Consider the following 22563-nt stretch of genomic DNA (forward strand, 5'->3'; position numbering starts at 1 on the left):
GAGTCAGAATGGAGAATGGGAGAAGAGCCAATATTCTGGGTAGTCTCCAACCTGATGGCATAAACATCAATTTCTTCAACTTAAGGTAATTCTCCCCTCTTCAATTTACCACTCTGCCTACTCCCTTACTTCTTCCCTTCACCTGCCTGTCAACTCCCCCTGGTGGCCCTCCTCTTTCTCATGCGGTCCACTCTCTTCTATAAGGCTCCTTCTCCAATTCTTTACCTTTTCTACCTATTGCCTTACAGCTTTTTACTCCCCCCCATGCCCACCTTATTCTGGTTTGTTCCCCTTTCCATTCTAATCCTGATGAAGGGGCTTGGCCCAAAATATTGACTTTATTCATAATGCTGCCTGACCTGAGTTTCTCCAGTATTTTGTGTGTGTTGAAGGATCAACATAATGGGTCCTTGAAGGCTAATATGGACAACAGTGGGTTGAAGAGCCTCTTTCCATGCTGTATGACTCCATCATTATAATTATTTGATACACCTTTTACAAACTACAAATAGGTAAAGATACTGAATTTCAAATTGGAAAGAAGAGCACTATTTTAAAATATTCTTAATTTGGTAAAAATATGTCAAAACAATGAAAGATAATAGTTACTTTTAAAAACCACATGTATTTCATAAACTGTTGAAATATTTGAAGATATAGAACTTAATGATAAAACATTTCCAATAAACACATAATAATTAACAATTTGAGCAAGATGCAGCAAGTTTGCTTCATTGCCTCAGCACCTTTGTTGATCTTTCTCACAACACAGCTTGCTTGCAAGAAACTTTCTGCTAGATTGGAGCAGTATATTATAAATGGGAATCTATTCACTCTCGTTCAGAAGCAAGGTCACAGCATCAGTCATCAAGCTGCATTATAGAAATGAAATTTGTGTACGCACTCATTCAGCAACTACACAAAGTCATCATCGAGTTGTTCACTAAAGTGTCTGAGAGAATGGTCTCTGCAGTTAGCATCTGTAATGTTGCATTCCCTCCAGCAGGTTCCTCCATATATTGATAAAGGAAACTTTCTTGGACACATTTCAAATTCCACTCTGTCCAAGCTTTTTACACTAACTATGGTTGACCCTATATATATTTAAATTTCCCTCTAATACTACCCTATTATGTTTATAACTAGCTACAGTCTCTATTTATCTGCTCTTTTAATTCATGTTGAATTGAGCCTATAATATCCCATCCGAGTTTTTAAGGTCTGCTCATACAGCTTCACTGGATAATCCCCCACCAAGAATATCCTCTCTAATGACCATAGTTATGTCCCCTTTCATCAGGAAGGCAACTCCCCCTCTTAACTGGTCATGTCTGTAGCATCTGTATCCTGGAACACTGAGCTGCCAGTCCTGTCCTCCCTTCAGCCATATTCCTGTTATGGCTATGATTTCCCATTCCCCAGACCCAATCCTTGCCCTACGTTCATTTGCCTTACCTGTCAATCTTCTTGCGTTGAAATAAATGTAACTTCAACCTGTGGTCTCTTGCTTGTGCTCCTGTCTGCCTGATGATTAAACTTGGTTTCATTGGCTATAATATCATTCCCCAGTTTCTCATTGGCCACTCTTGCTCACGGTTGAACCCCACTACCTCTCAAGTTTAAACCTTTGCGAATAGCACTAGCAAATCCTGCTTCCAGAATATTGGTCCCCCTTCACTTCAGGGGTAATCTGTCACTAGAAGAAATCCCAATGATCCAAGAACTTGAATCCCTGTCTGCTGCACCAGTTTCTCAGCTATGCATTCACCTGAGCGTGTAGAGATAAATTTGTAGAGAGATCACAGACTGTTGCAAGGAACATAAGGTTATCGTAGCTGATTTTAACTTTCCACACTTTGACTGGGTCTCCCATATTGTAAAAGGACTAGATAGGGTTGAGTTCGTCAAATGTGTTCAGGAAAGTTTCCTTAATCAGTATATAGAAGCCCCAATGAGAGAGTGCTATATTTAATCTGCTATTTGGAAATGAGACAAGACAGGTGAGACAAGTTTGTGTAGGGGAACACTTTGCAACTAGTCATCATAATGCCATTAGTTTCAAAGTAAATATGCAAAAATGTGTAGGGAAACTTGATTCTCAAGAGATATTGAGGCCCTGGTTTAGAAAAACAAGGGGGTGTCTAGTAGGTATAGGCAGGTGGGAACAAATGGGTTGCTTATGGAGTATAAGAAATGCAAGGGAACACTTAAGAAAGAAATCAAGAGGGCTAAAAGAAGGCATGAGATTGTCTTAGCAATCAAGGTGAAGGAGAATCCTAAGGGATTCTACAGATACGATAAGAGCAAAAGGTTTGCAAGGGACAAAACTGATCCTCTGGGAGATTGGAGTAGTAATCCATGTGTGGAGCCGAAAGAGATGAGGGAGATCTTAATTTTTTTTTGCATCTATATTTACCCAGGAGCCAGACACACAGAGTCTATAGAAGTGAGGCAAAGTGGCATCAACCATGGATCATATACAGATTACAAAGGAGTAGGTGTTTGCTGTCTTGAGGCTAATTAGGTGGATAAATCTCCAGGGCTTGACAAGGTGTTCCCTCGGACCCTGTAGGAGGCAAGTGCAGAAATTGCAGAGGCCCTAGCAAAGATATTTAAATCATCTTCAGTAACAGCTGAAGTACTGAAGGATTGGAGGATAGCCAATGTTGTACTGTTTAAGAAAGGCTCCAAAAGTAAACCAGAAAATTATAGGTCAGCAAGCCTGACATCAATAATGAGAAAGTTATTGGAAAGCAGTCTAAGGGACGCCCTGCTCTGCTGGGTGAGAAGCTGACAGTGATGCAGGTGGATGCTTCCCTGGTGTCATGGATTATTGATTACCTGACTGGCAGACCACAGTACGTGCGCTTGCAACACTGTGTGCCAGACAGAGTGGTCAGCAGCACTGGGGCTCCACAGCGGACTGTCCTATCTCCCTTTCTCTTCACCATCTACACCTCGGACTTCAACTACAACACAGAGTCTTGCCATCTTCAGAAGTTTTCTGATGATTCTGCCATATTTGGATGCATCAGCAAGGGAGATGAGGCTGAGTACAGGGCTACGGTGGGAAACTTTGTCACATAGTGCAAGCAGAATCATCTGCAGCTTAATGTGAAAAAGACTAAGGAGCTGGTCGTGGACCTGAGGAGGGCTAAGGCACCGGTGACCCCTGTTTCCATCCAAGGGGTCAGTGTGGACATAATGGAGGATTACAAATACCTGGGGATACGAATAGACAATAAACTGGACTGGTCAAAGAACACTGAGGCTGTCTACAAGAAGGGTCAGAGCCGTCTCTATTTCCTGAGGAGACTGAGGTCCTTTAACATCTGCCGGAAGATGCTGAGGATGTTCTACGAGGCTGTGGTGGCCAGTGCTATCATGTTTGCTGTTGTGTGCTGGGGCAGCAGGCTGAGGGTAGCGGACACCAACAGAATCAACAAACTCATTCGTAAGGCTGGTGATGTTGTGGGGGTGGAACTGGACTCTCTGACGGTGGTGTCTGAAAAGAGGATGCTGTTCAATTTGCATGCCATCTTGGACTATGACTCCCATCCACTCCATAATGTACTGGTTAGGCACAGGAGTACATTCAGCCAGAGACTCATTCCACTGAGATGTAACACCGAGCGTCATAGGAAGTCATTCCTACCTTTGGCCATCAAACTTTACAATTCCTCCCTCGGAGTGTCAGACACCCTGAGCCAATAGGCTGGTCCTGGACTTATTTTCACTTGACATGATTAACTTATTATTATTTAATTATTTATGGTTTTATATTGCTATATTCCTTCACTATTCTTTGTTTGTGTGGTTGTAACAAAACCCAATTTCCCTCGGGATCAATAAAGTATATCTGTCTGTCTGTCTATGAGTATTTGGATAGACATGGACTGAATAGGGATAATCAGCATGACTTTGTGCATGGTAGGTTGTGTCTAACCAATTTTATAGAGATTTTTGAGAAAGTTACCAGGAAAGATGATGAAGGCAAAGCAGTGGATGTTGTCTACATGGTCTTTAGCAAGGTGTTTGATAAGCACCCATATGAGTGGTTGGTCAAGAAGATTCAGTCGCTCAGCATTCAAGATGAAGTAGTAACTTGGATCAGAGAGTCGTAATAGATGGTTACTCTCTAACTGGAGGCCTGAGACTAGAGGGGTGCCAAAGGGATCGGTACTGGGTCTGTTGTTGTTTGTCATCTATATCAATGATCTGGATGATAATGTGGTTAACCGAATCAGCAAATTTGTGGATGACATCAAGATTGGGGGTGTAGTGGACAGTGAGGAAGACTTAGCAGAGCTTGCAGCAGGATCTGGATCAGCTGGAAAAATGGTAGATGGAATTTAATGTAGATAAGTGTGAGGTGTTGCACTTCAGTAGGATCAACCAGGGTAGGTTTTACACAGTGAAAGAGGAGTGCAGTAGAACAAAGGCATCCGGGAATACAGGTCCATAATTCATTCAAAGTGGCGGAATTGGTAGATAGCATCATAAAGAAAGCTTTTGGCACACTGGGCTTCATAACTCAGTGTTGAGTACAGGAGATGGGATGTTATATTGAAATTTATAAGACGTTGATGAGGCCTAATTGGAAGTATTGTGCGTAGTTTTGGTCACCTACTTCAAGTAAAGATGTAAATAAGGTTGAAAGAGTACAGAAAAAAATTACAAGGATGTTGCTGGGGCCTGAGTTATAAGGTCTCTTTCCTTACCTCTCCTGGTGGTCATACAACTATTTGTAGCCTGTGGGTGTGACCACCCCTCTAAAGCTCTTGCCTCTGATGCTCTCAGCATCCCAGACAATCTTAAATACATCCAACAATGCAGCTAGGTTCATTTCCTACAATAGTCATCAGGGACACCGGCAGTCTCCCTGATCTCCCAAATCCTACAAGAGAAGCGTGCCACCAACTACCAGTTAGGTCAGTGGCAAATGGAAGAAATACCACCTTACTTCCATGTTGCTCAGCCCTGTAAGAATATTATTAGTTTCAAAGTACAAAGTAAACTTTATTCTTCTTCTGCCTGTATACTCAGCAAACAAGATCAATGAGGGGAGTGCATTTTCAAAGGGTTGTGATATTTCAGATTGCTGTACAAGATAATAAACAGTAGTGACTGTGCTCAGAACAATATTATCCTGGTTTTAAAGACCTTGGGATGTCCCAGTATTGTAAAAACAATTAATTTCTCCTGCATCGTTCTCACTAAAAGTTATGGTGAACTGCCTAATGCCACACCCAATATACAATCTCTGGCTATGCCAATATGTGAGCTCCAAAATCATCATTTTTTCATAATAAATTTTGAAACAGCACATTATTAAATGCCTTATTGGAATCTGAGAACAGCACATCTATAACCCATGTTACTTCTTCATAGTGGTCAAAGCCATGTTGGCTTTATCCAATTACCTTATATTTCTCCAGATGTTTTTTAGAGTCTGAGTCAAACGGCAGCAAAACAGACTCTTCATGATGTCCTTCAACCACCATATACCAGCCTTGGCTATTCTAGCGCTCATCCAAATACTTATTAAATACTGCCAGCGTAACTGCCTTCTTCAGCTTTTCAGGCATTGCAGTTCTGATTGCAACCACCGTCAAAGTGAAAACATTTTTTTCCTCAGATCTCCTCTAATTCTTAAGTCCATGGTTATAGTTGGTATAAATATCTCTGTCATGGAGGAAAGTGTCTCATTCTCCACCCTGTCTATGCCCTCATAATTTCGCATAACCTCTATGACAGACTTCAGTCTCCACGATACAAGCAAAACAGCCTCCTGATCTCTCCTTAGAACTAAGAATTCCATTGCAAGACAACATCCTGATGAATATCATGCAGTTATAATTTTAATATTTCTAAAGCGTTCGCCATGACGGTCATTAAGTTAACTGGCATGTAGTTTCCTGCTTTCCTTTCCTTTTCAGAATTTGGTTCCTAACACTGGGCAGGTATCATGTTCAAAAATATTTCAATTAAGACATAGCAGAGGGTTATTTTAATGACGAAGGGTCTGGGGCCGAAACGTCGACAGCGCTTCTCCCTATAGATGCTGCCTGGCCTGTTGTGTTCCACCAGCATTTTGTGTGTGTTGTTGTTTGAATGCGCGTCCTTTCTCGGCCTGCGGGCCGCCGTAGTGAGGCGGGCATCGATGCTATTTATGACAGCGGAGCGAAAGTACGGTATAACCGTTTGAACCTCTCGTCATGGCTGAGCGGAGTGTGAGCCAAACAAAGGTGAGTCGCGTTAGTTGGGGGCATGTGTCTGTTCGGGGCGAAGGTTTTGGATCGATATGCTGAGATGTTGTCGGGCAGACGGCGCCAAGTGTGACGGGCCCTGTCCAAGCTGAACTCGGCGCAACGCTGAAGCCACGGGACACGGCAGGGTGGCCTGAGAAAGGGTCTCGGCCCGAAGCTTCGATCGATTCTGCCTGACTCGCTCAATTCCTCCAACATTTTTGTGTGTAGTGTTGAAGATTCCCAGTACCTGCTGTGTCTCTTGTGCATAGGGGGTGCATTTGATTGCTGGCGTGGCTTTCATGCTCTGTTAATTTGCTTTTTAAAATGCCCTCGTCGCCATTTATCTTTTCTGTACGCATTTGTTGTAGTACGAGCAATTCATCCCAAGTTTAGCGAGAACGACGCGGGAGAAATAAATAATGTTTAACAACTCCGGGACGTCCCAAGCCATTTAAAACCAGGCGAATACTGTAAGCTCGGGCACTACTGTTTATCTTGCACAGCAGTTTGAAATATTGTAATCCTTTAAAATACATTCCCCTCATTTTATTTCTACTTGCAAAAATATTTAGTGATTTACAGAACTATTGGGTACTGTTTTATTTGGCATTAATGCTGATACATGTGTTTGTGTGGTTTGTATAATAGGCGATCTGGCGCATGGTTATGTTCCGATCAGTGAAACCAAAAGGATTTTGTGCAGCATGAGTTTAAATAAAACTGATCACTGCATCTTGCATTGAACTGTGACAATGGCAAATTAGGACTGCTTAGATTAAAAGACGTATCTAAGTTGGTTTTAATTACAGTATCAGATACTCTATTCTGTAAGGCTGAAGCAGTGGTTCTTGATCAACATTTCTTTAGTGCTTTATAATTGTATATAGTATCAGTGATAGATCTGTAGGAATGATAGACTTCACCAGAAAATACGGGTTAAGCAAGAATGAATAACAGATCTAAGAGCTGATTAAATAAAAATTTAAACCATTCTTGGATTGGAAATTCCACTGTTCCTTAAGGGATTTAAAAAAAAACAACTCAACAACTCTTAAGAGCTGAGGTCTAATTAAAAAGAAAACCTGTGACCCTTTAAAGAAACACCTGCAGAAAGATTGTGGACTATACTTGCGTTAAGGGGCACAATCCAAATATTGCCCTAAAATTGCAGCTTCACATCATGCTTTGAGAGAACCAAATGTTTATAAGTTCTAGATGTGGGCTTTGAGAAACGGCACAGCTGTATTACAGTAAGGAGGCAACATTTCTAGTTACCTGGGATCTTTGTATATCCATAGAGTTAGCTTCCACAAAACTGTGGCGAAATAGAGGGTCGATATGTTTGAATTTTGTCCAAAGAAGCTTTGTAGAAATGTCAACATCCAGGAGTTTTGTTTATACACATATTTGGCCTGTTTTTCAGTAGCAAAAACAGGTGCTGATAAATATAAAAACCTTTTTTAACCAGTCAATGTACTCCCATTGTAAATACAAAATTTTAGGAAATCTTGAAGTAAAATTACACACTGTAGTTGTTTGCAGTTCTGGTTGCCCAGCTATAAGAAGAATGTCATTCATATGGAAAGGGTGCCAAAAAGATTTGCAAGGATGTTCCTGGAGAGCTTCGGTTAATTAGAAGAGTTTGGATAGGTTGGGATGTTTTTCCCTAGAGTGTAGGAGGCTGGGGGATGACCTTTATAGAGGTTTATAAAATCATCAGGAGTGTAGATAAGGTGAATGGTCACAGTCTCTTTCCCAGGGTAGGGCAGAGGTTTAAGGTTGAAGGGGAAAGATATTGTAGGAACCAGAGGAGCAAAATTTTCATTCTGAGGATGATGGGTATTTGGAATGAGCTGCCAGAAGAAGCTGTAGAAGTAGGTACAATTAGAAAGATTTTCAAAACAAAAATCATTTAGACAGTTACATGGATATGAAAGGTTTAGATGGGCCAAACAGAGATAAATAGGACTGGCTTGAGTATGCACTTGGTTGGTATTGACAAGTTGGTCTGAAGGGCCATTTCTATGTTGTACAGCTCTGACTCTATTAAAATTGCATCAGTCAGCTAAAACACAGATACCATCTGGGAAAGGTGAGCAGATTTAACATACTTACTGAGGCCAGTAGGAACGAAAGCATGAAAAATACTGTGTCAGACCAGAGGATTTTTTGCAATTTTTCTTTAGTTGTGGTAGTGGGATTTTACCTTAAATGTGTGATCTCTCAGCCATAGAGTAGGAACGGGAGCTACAGTCAACCACAGTGTTACTGTAGTCAGAATCAGGTTTATCATCATTGACATATGCCGTGAAATTTGTTGTTTTGCAGCAACAGTACAGTGAAGGACATATAAATTACAAAAAGTTACAAGAATAAATAAATAATGCAAGACAAATAAGTTAGTCTTCATGTATTTAAGGACCATTTAGAAGTCTGATGGCAGAGGTGAAGCAGCAGTTTTTAAATGTGGTCTTCAGGCTGCTGTATCTCCTCCCCAATGGTAGTAACACGAAGAGTGCATGTCCTGGATGGAAAGGCTCTTTAATTATGAGAGCACATGGAAACTCAATGAAAATAGTAGAAGGAATATACAAATCAACACACACAACTTGCTGGAGGAACTCAGCAGGTCAGAGAGCATCTATGGAAAAGACTGAATAGTCAAAAGTTTTGGGCCAAGAGCCTTTTTCAGGACTGAAAAGGAAGGTATGGATGACTGAATAAGAAGGTGGGGGGGGGGGGGAGAAAGAGGCTGGAAGGTTATAGGTGAAGCCAGGTGGGTGGGAAAGGTCAAGGGCTGGAGAAGAAGGAATCTGATAGGAAAAGAGAGTGGACAATAGGAGAAAGGGAAGGAGGAGGGGACCCAGGGTAAGTAATAGACAGGTGAGAAGATGTAAAAGGTCAGAGTAGGGAATTGGTGGGGGAGTGGGGTGGAGTTTGTTCACCGGAAGGAGAAATCTAATGCTATCAGGTTGGAGGGTACCCAGACAGAATATAAGGTATTACTCCTCCACCCTGAGGGTGGCCTCAACTTGGCACAAGAGGAGGCCATGGACCAACATGACGGATTGAGAATGGGTATCAGAATGAATATGCTTAGCCACTGGGAAGTCCTACTTGTGGTGGATGGTGTGGAGGTGCTTGACGAAGTGGTCCCTCAGTTTATGACGTGTCTCACCAATATAGAGGAGGCTGTGTCGAGAGCAGCAGATAAAATAGACGACCCCTGCATATTCACAGGTGAAATGTTGCCTCCTCACCTGGAAGGACTGTTTTGGGGCCCAGAATGGAAGTGAGGGAGGAGGTGTAGGGGCAAGCTGTAGCACTTGGGGCATTTGCATGGAGAAGTGCCTGGACAGAGGTTAGTGGGGGGGATGAATGGACAAGGGAATCACAGAGGGAGTAATCCCTGCGGAAAGTGGAGGAAGGGAGAGGTAAAGATGCATTTAGTGATGGAAGCTGCAGAGGATAATGTGTTGGATGCAGAGGCTGATGGGGTGAGCGCAGATGTACAGGAAATGGAGGAGAGTGAACCATGTTATCCATCTTGTCAATGACTTTAGTTCTGTGGCAGTCTTGAGCTGCCCTAGCTCATACGTAATCAGCGTGCAAATAAATTATCGTCTTTCCAGAGAGACTGTCTTAATGATGTCAAACTACACATAAACAAGAAAGTGCTCAGGAGGGATTGATAGATTTAAAATAAGTATATTAAGGTCAAACGGAATTAAGGCAGTACAGTCTTGATAATATCATCTAGAATGAATTGGATATTTGCAAATTGAACCCGGTTGGAGCAGAGGTAAGTCAATGACATAATTGTACAACATCAACTTTTTCATCAGGTTGATGCAAAACAAATGCCTGATCGAAATACCCACTGTACTCTGAGCTCCATCAAAGTATGCGTTTTCCAGGAAAGGGAAATGTTTCAAGGACATTCCTTTGGACTGATTAAAAGTAATGTAACATTTTGACATGATCCAGACCCCATGACTGCTCCAAATGGAGGGAGATCAATTGGGAAGGTGTTGTACATAACGGATCTTTGCAATGGGAGCACAGACACAATGAGCATGTAACAGAAGGTGTGCAGATCATCCTAAATAACCTGCCCACTTGCCCCATAAGTCACTAGACCCAAGAGCAGCAAGTCTGTGGTTCCTACTATTCAACTATCTCAAAATCCGTAGAGCCCCAGTGGAATCATTCTGAAATCTGGAAAGACACAAACTAAACAAAAAAAAAACAAATGTCAGTATTTTATCAAAACTGAAAATCAGATGAAGCTGCAATTCTAAAATCAGAAAGATAATGTCAAATATTGGGCAGTATTTAGAGGGGAAAAGTTATGTTTTAGACCAGGACATCAAATGTCACCTTCAGGAAGTTTTGTCAGAAAATCCGCAGGCTTCCAATGAATAACTGAGTTGAGAATGCCAAATAAATTTTTTCCAGGAATCTCAGGTCTTTTTTTAAGGAATTGCATTAAACTGGAAGAAAAATCTATTGTCAGTTATAAAGATGAGAGACAAAAATATATTTGGCATTGAGAGGTAGTTAATCTGGGTAAATGACAACAGCTGAATCATTGAATGGAATTTGTTAAACCAAGAACAATTGAGTAATTTGAAAGTAAAGATAATAGATGTTTAATGATACATCTAGTAAAAATTCAAAGCAACCTGTTTGCCCATAGTAATTGGAATGTGGAATATGTCACCATATGATCATACCTTTATTTGCAATGAAGGATAAAGTAAAAGAAGATGCAGGCATTTAAATAAGGAGATGTAAGAGTTTGCATGAAGTATAAACAGCAGCTTAGATTGGTTGGGCCAAATGGCTTGTTTCTGTGTTCAAAGGTCCAATTTAATGGCAGAGAAATGTATACAATATACATACTTGAAATGCTTTTTCTTCGCAAACATCCACAAAAACGGAGAAGTGCCCCAAAGAATGAACGACAGTTAAATGTAAGAACCCCAAAGTACTCCCCCGCTCCTCTCCCTCCCGCGCTTAAGTGGCAGCAAGCAACAATTCCCCTCCTCCCCCCCCCCGGCAAAAAAAAAAGCGAGCATCAGCTCTGCCACCGAGCACTCAAGCGTGAGCAAAGCAATAGTAAAGACACACACTTGCAGTTACCCTAAACACTGCGTTTCACCCAGCATTAGACATACTGCAGATTCTCTCTCTCCCTAATAAGGGAGAAAGGGGTGTCTCCATTTTCCCATCAAGCTGGGAGACGTAACAAACAACTCGCTGGTTTATGATGTTAGAAGTCCGTTTCATCACTTTTTTTTTTAGCTCTGTGCCTGGAGATCACAAAGGTCCCAGGTCTTCGGGCCCACAGCAGTAGATTTTCCGTCAACACACGAGTCTCCTGCTGTGACGCCGACCCTTGATCCGCCCGTCTCCAGAGCCCCGAGATCTTAGGTTTCGAAATTCGAGCTGGACTCTCAGGACAAACCCTTGGTGTGCCAACCAATGACCAGTCCTGAAACCCCGAGAACGGGTCCCATTCCCGCAAAGAACCAAAGTCAGCTTGTAACTCCAGGTCAGGATCTTAAAAAGAACCCTGAAAGAGCAAAATAGAGATATTAAAGATGGAAGTAGAGCTGTTTCGGAAGATGCAAGCAAATGAGTCGCTGTTTAATGCCACCTTAACTTCGCTCTGCTTCCCCATTATTAGTTCTACATGAGTTAGACTTGCTCTTCATTCATCAAGGTCATAGCTGATTATTTTATCTGTCCGTTATTTTACCTGCAGTATCGCAATATCCATTACTTATTACTTAGAAATCTATGTGCTCTTTTGAATGAAAAATGGAAGAGATTCCAAATCCTTCCAGGGTACAAAATTGTAAAAATTTGCCATCACTGCATGAAGAAATTTCTCCACATTAAATGTATCTTATTCTAAGATTATGATTTGAAACTCCTCCTTTTGAGCTCTGGAGGAATTTTTGAAAATTTCAGTGGGAGTTCATTGTGTTCTTTTAAACTCTAGGGATATGGGTCCAGTTAAAAGCAAAACATCTTCACGTCACTTTATTTTGGTCCTTCGGCTAATTACATTTACTGTCTGTTGCCTGATTCTTTTGTGTTTTTGCCAGAGGGAATAATTTTAAACCTTGTCATGTAATAATCAGAAGTTATTGCAGCCTCTCCCTTTCTAAGGAAAACAACCCCAGCTTTCCCACTGTTTCTATATATGCACTGTATAGCCCTTTGTCCTTGGAATAGTTTGCTAACCTCTTCTGGAAGGGGGAAGATGCCAGAATAAAAAGATAGTTTGGAGGGAAGGAGGTCAAGCCAAAAGATGATGGATGAAGCCAGGTGGGAGGAAGAGGTAAAGGTCAGGAGGAGAAGGAATCTGATAGGAGAGGAGAGTGGACCATGGGAGAAAGGGAAGAAGGAAGGGCACGAGGAGGAGATGATAGGCAGGTAAGAAGAAGAGTTAAAAGGCCAGAATGGGAAGATGAAGAAGAGGGAAGGAAGTGGGAGGGGGAAAAATTGCCAGAAGGAGAAATCGATGTTCATGCCATATGTTTTGATTACCTTGTCCACCTTTATCTCCACTTTCAGATACCCCATAGGTTTCTGTGTTCTAGAAACGCTTCCTGCTGTTTACATGTGCTATCTTGGTTTAGAATCTCAAAATGTATTACTTTGTGCTTGTCTGTGTTAAATTCCGTTTGCTATTCCTTTCTTTCTCTTCTCATTCTTTCTACCAAATACACCTTTTATTTTGTTCCACATTAAATTTCAAATGCCACCTATATATCCTTCCACTGGCTTGTATGTCCTTGAAGTCATTCTTACAGTTTGCGTTGTTTTGGTTAGTCTCTACACCTGCTAACTTTCAAACGTTACTTTAAAAGACATTTGATCATTTAATTAAAGGTGTTTTACAAATCACATTTTACACTCACCAAACGCTGATGAGATAAAACAAGTTCGGACTTTGTAACGCAACAGGTGCATAATTGTTTGTGTTCTCTCATTCTGTGCTGACAGCAGAGCCAAACATATCCTCTTGAAACCAAAACATTTCTTTTAAATGCTTCAGCCTCATATTAGCTATATTTTGTTTCAATGTCATTTTCTCTGCAGCTCAGAGTTGTTCATATGAACTGATTTGTAAATGCTTTTAGCCATTTATTTAGCTATTTTGTATGTCTGCCCTGAATGATCTGCAAGATTAAGGTTCATTTTATAATTTTTCCAGAAAATAATGTTTTAGTCACCAAAAATCAACATTTTATATCCAACTTCTGTCCTTGCCAGTAAAGTCCTGATTTTTTAAAAAAAAGATACCAGTAATCTGTTGTTGATTTAAATAGTCGTATAACAGGAAAAATGAAGGTAACACTATTTCAATGAGTTAGCACTTTTTTGCTAAGAAGGGTGTGGGTTTCCTATGCACTCCAAAGATTTGAACATGCTATCTTGCTGACTATACAGTGCTGTTCTGTTGAAGGTACCTCCTTTAAATTGATATGTTCAATGAAGGATTTTTTTTGGTGAATATCCCAGAGTACTATTTTGGTTTGATTAATTCCTGTTTTGTGTTCTATATGTACTTGTATTTGTTATGTCAGTTGAAGTATAAGATATCTCCCATTCTTTTATAGGAGAGCAGATTATCAGCTGATGTTGAGCCATTTGTGCCAAAGCAGCAAGCAGTAGGATTGAGTTGGACTGAATCTGCTTCATTGCCCAGATATTTAACAACCTGCTATCCTTTCGTTCAAGATCCTTATGTGGATGGGTGAATATATTTAATACTTCTTTGTGCTGACAAAAAGTCATAATTCTGTACTTTACTAAAACAAAGATTGCTTTTATTCAGCTTACTAATTATGGTGCCAAGAAGGATTCATTATAGCAGTGATGTGCAACAACTGGCTTGAGAATGTTTTAGTCTGGCTCACTTCAATGAGAGCTAAACTGCCCTCACTTGCCATTCTCCTATGTGCACTCGAGCATTTAATAGCTTTTGAATGTTTTTTTTCAACAAAACATTAATTAAAATAATAGCATATGTTTGTTTTAACAGCTAAGTACATCTATTTAATTGAATAAATCACCTGAAACTTGCATTCTTCTTCATTTGAAATGAATGAAATTTGTGAGCCTGACCTAAGGCCCAACAAGACCAATAAAGTACCCAATACCGAATTTCCCTCGGGATCAATAAAGTCTGTCTGTCTGTCTGATTCAGTGGGCAGATTTTCTAGGATAACTGCATGATATTAGCAATTCATTGCTAGCATCAAAGAACAGTCAAACTCAGAGTAGTGAGAACCTCTCCAAAATTTTGGAGCTTTTGATTGTCTGAGCAATGCTTTCTGCAATAAAAGTATGCACCACAGGGTTATAGTAATGGGGAAAGAAGACTGAGAGAGAGCATCCAGTTTTTCCCAGAATAAGGAGAGATGAAGAGAATCTGATTGATAACTTTAAAAATTTCTATCAGCTTGGATAGACAGGACCATTATTCCAAGCATAAAGTGTTGCACAGCAACCTTACACTTAATGTCAATAAGACCAAAGAACTAATTGTGGACTTCAGAAAGGGTAGGACGAGGGAACATGAACCAATCCTTATAGAGGGACCAGAAGTAAGAGAGTGAGCAATTTCAAGTTCCTGGGTGTCAAGATCTCTGAGGAACTAACCTGCTCCGAACACATTGCAGCTATAACAAAGGCAAGACAGTGGCTGTATTTCATTTCGAATTAGAGATTTGTTTGTCACCTAAGACATTTGAAAACATCTACAGGTGTACCATGGAGAGCATTCTGACACTGTCATCACTGTCTGGTATGGGAGGCCCCACTGCATAGGATCAAAGAGGCTACAGAAAGTTGTAAAATTAGACAGTTCTATCTTGGGTACTAGCCTCCATAGTATCCAAGACATCTTCAAGGAGCGATACCTCAGAAAGGCGGCGTCCATCATTAAGTATACCCATCACCCAGGATGTGCCCTTTTTTCATTGTTACCATCAGAAAGGACGTACAGAAGCCTGAAGGCACACACTCAGCAATTCAGGAACAGCTTCTTCCCCTCTGCCATCTGACTCCTAAATGGACAGTGAACTGATGAACACTACCTCACTTTTATTATTTCTGTTTTGGCACTATTTTTAATTCAACTATTTAACATACTTACTGTAATTGATTTACTTGTTTTTTAAAAATTATGTATTGCACTGTACTGTTGCCGCTGTTAACAAATTTCACAACGTGTGTCAGTGATATTAAATCTGATTCTGATAAATAAAATTATTTCGGAGTATCAATCTAAAGATAGTAATTAGTGGTGTTTCTTAACAGGCCAGACTCCATCAGCATAGAGAGAAATAGTTAATATTTCCAGACAGAGACCTTGAAATTAGATGTGTCCTAGCAGACGGAGCATAAACTGAGGGAAATGATGCACTGTCAAATAGTGCTTACTAATAGTACCCAGATATTTAATCCAATTTCCTCAACTCCTAGAAGCTGGGTTGGGTTTAACTTTAAAAACACAACTTCTCTTCTCTCTTCACTGTTTTACCTATTACCTCTTTACCCACCCTTGCCTCCCCCCCCCCTCACTGACCACCAACACTTTGTATGGGCATATAGGTATTTAGGATATTTCTTTCACTCATGGAAGAATGAACATCAAGTAGCCCACTGACTTCTTTCTGTTTCTTCCCCTATGTAATCATAAATACTGGGAAAAACCTGTTTTTAAAAAGAAACTGCAACAAATGAGGTAATAATGCCATTCTTCTTACTTTTTGCATTTATTCAACATATTGATAAAGAAGCTGCAATTGTGTTTTAGGCTTGCTGTGGTAGACTTGATATTTGACCTTCACTATGCACATTGACCAGCGGGAGTTTTGTTTCAGTACCTACTGTACTAATGTTTTGCTTTTAGGTAAATGTATTTTTTGCCAAATAGAGGTGTGAGGTGCCAAATTCTTCCAATATGTCTGCTGAGATAATCGGTGTCTGACTGATAGTACAATTGACCTTCACTAGAGAGAACAAAGATCCTGCTGCTGATCACTCTCTCGTTATTTCAGTGAAAATATATTATTGGCCCTAGAGCAAGTGACATATCCTTTCTTGTAGCCGGTAGAGTTTCGACATCTACATGAATAGAATGCAAGGTATCAGAGGGATCCAGACTAATAAAATGTAATATCCTCAGTAAAGGAGTGGATATGATTAGAAATAATACTAATATTGTTTGAGTGTAGAACAAAATGGTTTACAGATAAGAATCTTATTTCTGAAATGTATGATGGTTCATATTTTGTAAAACGTAAGTGTAAAGATGCATAGTATAATGCGCACACAAAAATAACAATGTCTTTACTTGCAATTGCCTCCCTTGTTATTGATTAATGCTCTTGTTTTTTTTTGCTACACTCTAGGCAACATTTACAAGAATCAGAGAATGGCTGCAGTAAATTCTCCCAGAATTTTGCAGAATTGCACACATCCTATCCAGTTATGTCATCTCATTTACCTGTGGATTATTCTTCATATTATTCATATAAACATTGTGTGGAATCATCTTTGAATCCATTTGCACAAGCATCTTTATACTCTGAGGATATTTGCCCTTCGAAACAAAAGTACAATGGGAGTAACCGAGGAAACAAGAAGAAGCAGCATGTCCAACGTGTCCAACAGGACTCTAGTGCAAAAATAATCGCTCCTTCTCAGCCTTCAAAGGTATGTACCGGTAGTCTCTACTGCCCCACAGTGCTATGTACACAGCTTTGCAGCAAGTTAAATAAAGATCACCTGAGCCAGAAGCTTTCTTTGGAGTTTTAATGAGGTCCATTACTTGTTAAACTGCAGAGAGTTAAGTAAAATACATATTTAGTTCAATGCAGAATTGTCATGCACCTGAATATACCAATACCATCAATTATTTTCCCAGTTGGTGTTAACCAAGGTAATATGCATACACAGTGTAAACAAAAGTAAACTTGTGGCTTAACAATAAATTTAAACAGAATACTTACTTCTTTCAACATATATCTACTAAATGTTTACCAATATTCTCAAAAACTTGTGACTCAGATATTGCTGATTCAAAGGCAAATAAAGAGAGAATGGAGAGTGTGTCTTTCCACCATGCTTGAAGTCAAATTTAAACTAACTCATGCAGGAAGCAATATAAAAAGCAGCTTATGTATAGGAGTAATGTCCATACAAAACAAACATGGCTTCTTGAGGCTTTTACACTCCCTGCCTGGCATCCATAGGATGTCATATTTAACTACTAATCCTAAAAAATCAAATGCTCATTTCACTAAGTCTTTGGCAACAGGGTGGTCTCATCAACTAGTCTTGAAAACAGTCTTATTACAAAGTCTTTAACTGTTCTCACTTCAAAAATGCTGCCCTTGATGACGTACTTGCTTGTGGTACTGTCTAATGAGCAGTGTGGCGATCTGATCCTCACCCAGTATGATGAGTTGATAAGTTATCTCTGAAGTGAATTGTGTCTTCTTAATATGTCCTCCAACTCGCAATAGCCCCTCAGAGTCAAGGAAGGGGCACAGTTAACTAAGGAGACTTTGTTATAGGAGAGATTCCTGCTTTGTGATGCACTGCACTTCCTCTATATAAATAAATCTGTCTTTGAACAGCAAGAAGGATTCTACCCTTTGACAATTCAGTTGCACAGCAGATGTGCCAATCATTGCAAAGGCTGTCTTTGGCTACTCATGTAAAGGAATGAGCAATATGTGAGAGGCAGGCAGTTGCTCTGGTAAGTGACTTCCAGCTTGGAAAAAACCCTCAAAGCATGAACTGCCTAGATGGAGCTGTGATAAATGAATGATGTCAACATCTAAGGACATACTTCTTCATCTACGTCAGGGTCAGCTAAAGCAGAAGTTTCCTGTTGAGGATCAGTAAGAAATGCTGGTTCAGTTAACCACAAGGAGAAGATGGGCTGATTAGCTTGGAGCGTTCTTGTGGCATGGTCAGCTGGGTCGAGATTGAAGTTCCATTGCCTTCCTATTTACTTCCATGCTTCAATCCCAAATTCCTTCACTCCCTTGGTATCTGTGTTCTTAAGGCCATGCATTGCTACAGCTGGTGAGAGACAGCTACCAAATGCATGTACTCTCATGCAGCACTCCAGAATCACATTGTCCAGTTGGTGGTCATGAAACCACAAGATTCTGAGGTAGTCTTAATGATCTTTTCTCAGAAGGAAGCTGTGGAACATTTATTTGATGTCTGCCAATATTGCAATGGACTCTGCAACATTACCTTGTTCAGTGATACGCCTTTGAACTGTACTTGAATCAAAGACAATTCATATTTGTGCAGTTTTCTGGGAGTGGTAAACACCAAAGTTGGGCAACTAGCAGTTTTCTTTGTTGGGATCTGGTGGTGGAGCTAGCTCAGCATGATTGTTCCTGAAGATCATGTGATGATCTTTCATTTCTTGTTTCCATCTCAATGTTCAACTGAGGAACAATATGAGTTGACTGAAGGTCTGCTTTCTGTTGTTTGGTAGAAAAGGAGACCTAGCCAACTGTTTGACTTGTCTTTGCTAAGCTCTTTGTTTGTGATTCAAAGAAAGACCTCATCTTCGATGGAAGATGCCAGTTTATAGTCATCTTTAAAGTGACAAGATCAGCTTGCTTAAATCTGGTTGAGCAGAGGTAAGTATGTCAGGCACTTGGTTTGCTTATCTAGATAGATAGATGGATAGATACTTTATTCATCCCCATGGGGAAATTCAACTTTTTTCCAATGTCCCATACACTTGTTGTAGCAAAACTAATTACATACAATACTTAACTCAGTAAAAAATAAGATATGCATCTAAATCACTATCTCAAAAAGCATTAATAATAGCTTTTAAAAAGTTCTTAAGTCCTGGCGGTAGAATTGTAAAGCCTAAAGGCATTGGGGAGTATTGACCTCTTCATCCTGTCTGAGGAGCATTGCATCGATAGTAACCTGTCGCTGAAACTGCTTCTCTGTCTCTGGATGGTGCTATGTAGAGGATGTTCAGAGTTATCCATAATTGACCGTAGCCTACTCAGCGCCCTTCGCTCAGCTACCGATGTTAAACTCTCCAGTCCTTTGCCCACGACAGAGCCCGCCTTCCTTACCAGCTTATTAAGACGTGAGGCGTCCCTCTTCTTAATGCTTCCTCCCCAGCACGCCACCACAAAGAAGAGGGCGCTCTCCACAACTGACCTATAGAACATCTTCAGCATCTCACTACAGACATTGAATGACGCCAACCTTCTAAGGAAATACAGTCGACTCTGTGCCTTCCTGCACAAGGCATCTGTGTTGGCAGTCCAGTCTAGCTTCTCGTCTAACTGTACTCCCAGATACTTGTAGGTCTTAACCTGCTCCACACATTCTCCATTAATGATCACTGGCTCCATATGAGGCCTAGATCTCCTAAAGTCCACCACCATCTCCTTGGTCTTGGTGATATTGAGACGCAGGTAGTTTGAGTTGCACCATATCACAAAGTCCTGTATCAGTTTCCTATACTCCTCCTCCTGTCCATTCCTGACACACCCCACTATGGCCTGTACTATCAGCGAACTTCTGCACATGGCAGGACTCCGAGTTATATTGGAAGTCTGATGTGTACAGGGTGAACAGGACCGGAGAGAGTACGGTTCCCTGCGGCGCTCCTGTGCTGCTGACCACCGTGTCAGACCTACAGTCTCCCAACCGCACATACTGAGGTCTATCTGTCAAGTAGTCCACTATCCAATCCACCATGTGAGAGTCTACTCCCATCTCCGTTAGTTTGTGCCTTAAGATCTTGGGCTGGATTGTGTTAAAGGCACTAGAGAAGTCAAGGAATGTAATCCTCACAGCACAACTGACTCCATCTAGGTGAGAGAGTGATTTGTGCAGCAAATACGTGATAGCATCCTCCACTCCCACCTTCTCCTTATACACAAACTGAAGAGGATCCTGGGCGTGCCTGGTTTGTGGCCTCAGATTCTGTATTATCAGCCGCTCCATGGTCTTCATCACGTGCGACGTCAAGGCAACAGGTCTGAAGTCGTTCAACTCCTTTGGTTGTGGTTTCTTCGGTACCGGGACAATACAGGATGTTTTCCACTGTCTGGGTACTCTTCTCTGCTCCAGGCTCATGTTGAAGATGCGCTGTAGTGGTTCTCCCAGCTCAGTCGCACAGGCCCTCAGTAATCGTGGGGAAACTCCATCCGGTCCAGCCGCCTTGCTGGTACAGATCTTCCTCAGTTGACCTTCCACCTGTGCAGCCGTAATCCTGGGCGTGGGCAAGGTCTCCTGTGAGTGGCTATTTTCCTGTGAGGGAAGTAAGCCTGGTGTGGATTTCTGTGGTGAGGATGAGATTGAGCTTTAGAATCTTGAGATCTACAGCCTTCTCTTTCATACAGATTCTACTCTGCCAGGGTCTGAAATAAATTGTGCGTTTTTTCTCCAAGATATTAGTTTTAAATGGGCTGATGAGTACCATTGAGGCAGGTTTCACCCACTATATCCCAACCCTGGTCCAGTTGTTGGGCATTGTGTATTGTGCATTGTGCTACAGAGCATTGTGCCAATCATTGTACTGTTCACATACTTTATGTGCATGGGTGGTGTCTCTGCCAAGCAGCAGGACAATCGCAGCAGAAGAGTCAAGTGAGGGAATCTTGTCAGCAATGGTTTTAAGATGTGAATAATTGCATACAGCTTCAGGAGTTGAGATTTCACCCCTATTGTTGGGAATATGGTTGCACTCAAAGAGGGTTGTCAAGGGTACATAGAACATAGAAATTTACAGAACATTACAGGCCCTTCAGTCCACAATGTTGTGCCGACTGTGTAACCTACCCTAAAGGCTGCCTGGAATTTGCCTAGCGCATAGACCTCTATTTTTCTAAGCGCCATGTATCTAAGAGGCGCTTAAAAGATCCTATTGTATCCGCTTCCACCACTGCTGTTAGCAGTGCATTCCATGCACCCACCAATCTCTGCGTGAAAAACTTACCCCGACATCCCCTCGGTACCTATTTCCAAACACCTTAAAACTATGCCCGCTCATATTAGAGATTTCAGCCCTGGGAAAAAGCTTTGGCTACCCACATGATCACGGCCCCTCACCATCTTGTCCACCTCTATCAGGGCAGGTCACCTCTCATTGTCTGTCATTCCAAGGAGAAAAGGCCAGGACACTCAACCTATTCTCATAAGTTTCGCCCTCCAATCCAGGCAACATCCTTGCAAATCTTTGTTGTACTCTCTCTATAGTATATACATCCTTCCTGTAGTGAGGTGACTAGAACTAAACACAGTACTCCAAGAGGGGTCTGACCAAGGTCTTGTATAGCTGTAACATTACCTTACAGCTCTTGAACTCAATCTCACGGTTGATGAATGCCAACACACTGCACTGTCTGAATAACACTGTCAACCTGTGTAGCAGCTTTGAATGCCCTATCAACACAGACCCCAAGATCTCTCAGATTTTCCACACTGCCAAGAGGCTTACCATTTATGTTATATTCTGTCTTCAAATTGGACCTACCAAAATGAACCACTTCACATTTATCTGGGTTGAACTCCATCTGCCACTTCTCAGCCCGGTTTTGTATCCTATCAATGTCCTCCTGTAACCTTGGACAACCCTCCAGATCACCCACAACACCCCCAACATTTGTGTCATCAGCACACTTACTAACCCACTCTTCTACTACTTCATCCAGGCCATTTATAAAAATCACAAAGAGGGATCGTAGAACAGATCCCTGCGGAACACCACTGGTCACCTACCTCCATGCAGGATATGAGCCATCTACAACCACCCTTTGCCTTCAGTGGGCAAGCCAATTCTGGATTCACAAAGTAAGGTCTCCTTGGATCCCCTGCTTCCTTTCTTTCTGAAGGAGCCTTGCATGGGGAACCTTATCAAATGCCTTACTGAAATCCATATACACTACATCCACTGCTCTACCTTTATCAATATATTGTGTTACATAGAAAACAATGCTGTGCCAAACATGTACTTACTTTAGAAATTACTTTAGAAATTACCTAGGGTTACTCATAGCCCTAGAGTTGTATACTTTAATAATAAATGAACCATTGAATCCTTGCTGACAATTAACACAGGTGCAACTCAAGGGTGTGTGCTTACTCCTCCGCTCTGTTCTCTCTACAATCATGACTGTGTGGCTAAGCACAATCTATAAATTCGCTGATGACTCTACTGTTATTGCGAGAATCTCAGATAGTGATGAGGAGGCAGGTGGGAGTGAGATAAATCTGCTGG

The 22563-nt window shown here is 41.2% G+C and overlaps 1 protein-coding gene across 3 annotated transcripts in view; it reads left to right on the top strand.

Annotated features, from left to right (window-relative positions):
* The first annotated feature begins 6122 nt into the window (after positions 1-6122).
* Positions 6123-22563, top strand: part of secisbp2 (SECIS binding protein 2) — an 87778-nt gene continuing 71337 nt past the window's right edge. For 2 of the 3 annotated variants that reach the window (XM_073071728.1, XM_073071747.1), the window contains exons 1-3: positions 6123-6248; positions 13889-14025; positions 16691-16994. In XM_073071728.1, coding sequence (XP_072927829.1) covers positions 6219-6248; positions 13889-14025; positions 16691-16994 — 471 coding nt within the window. In that variant the 5' untranslated portion in view covers positions 6123-6218. Of the gene's footprint in view, positions 6249-13887; positions 14026-16003; positions 16021-16690; positions 16995-22563 lie in introns of those variants that run through there. The other variant, XM_073071737.1, reaches the window with a different exon arrangement.

Source organism: Hemitrygon akajei, chromosome 2 (genome assembly GCF_048418815.1).
Source record: "Hemitrygon akajei chromosome 2, sHemAka1.3, whole genome shotgun sequence".
In the NCBI taxonomy this organism is placed as follows: Eukaryota; Metazoa; Chordata; class Chondrichthyes; order Myliobatiformes; family Dasyatidae; genus Hemitrygon; species Hemitrygon akajei.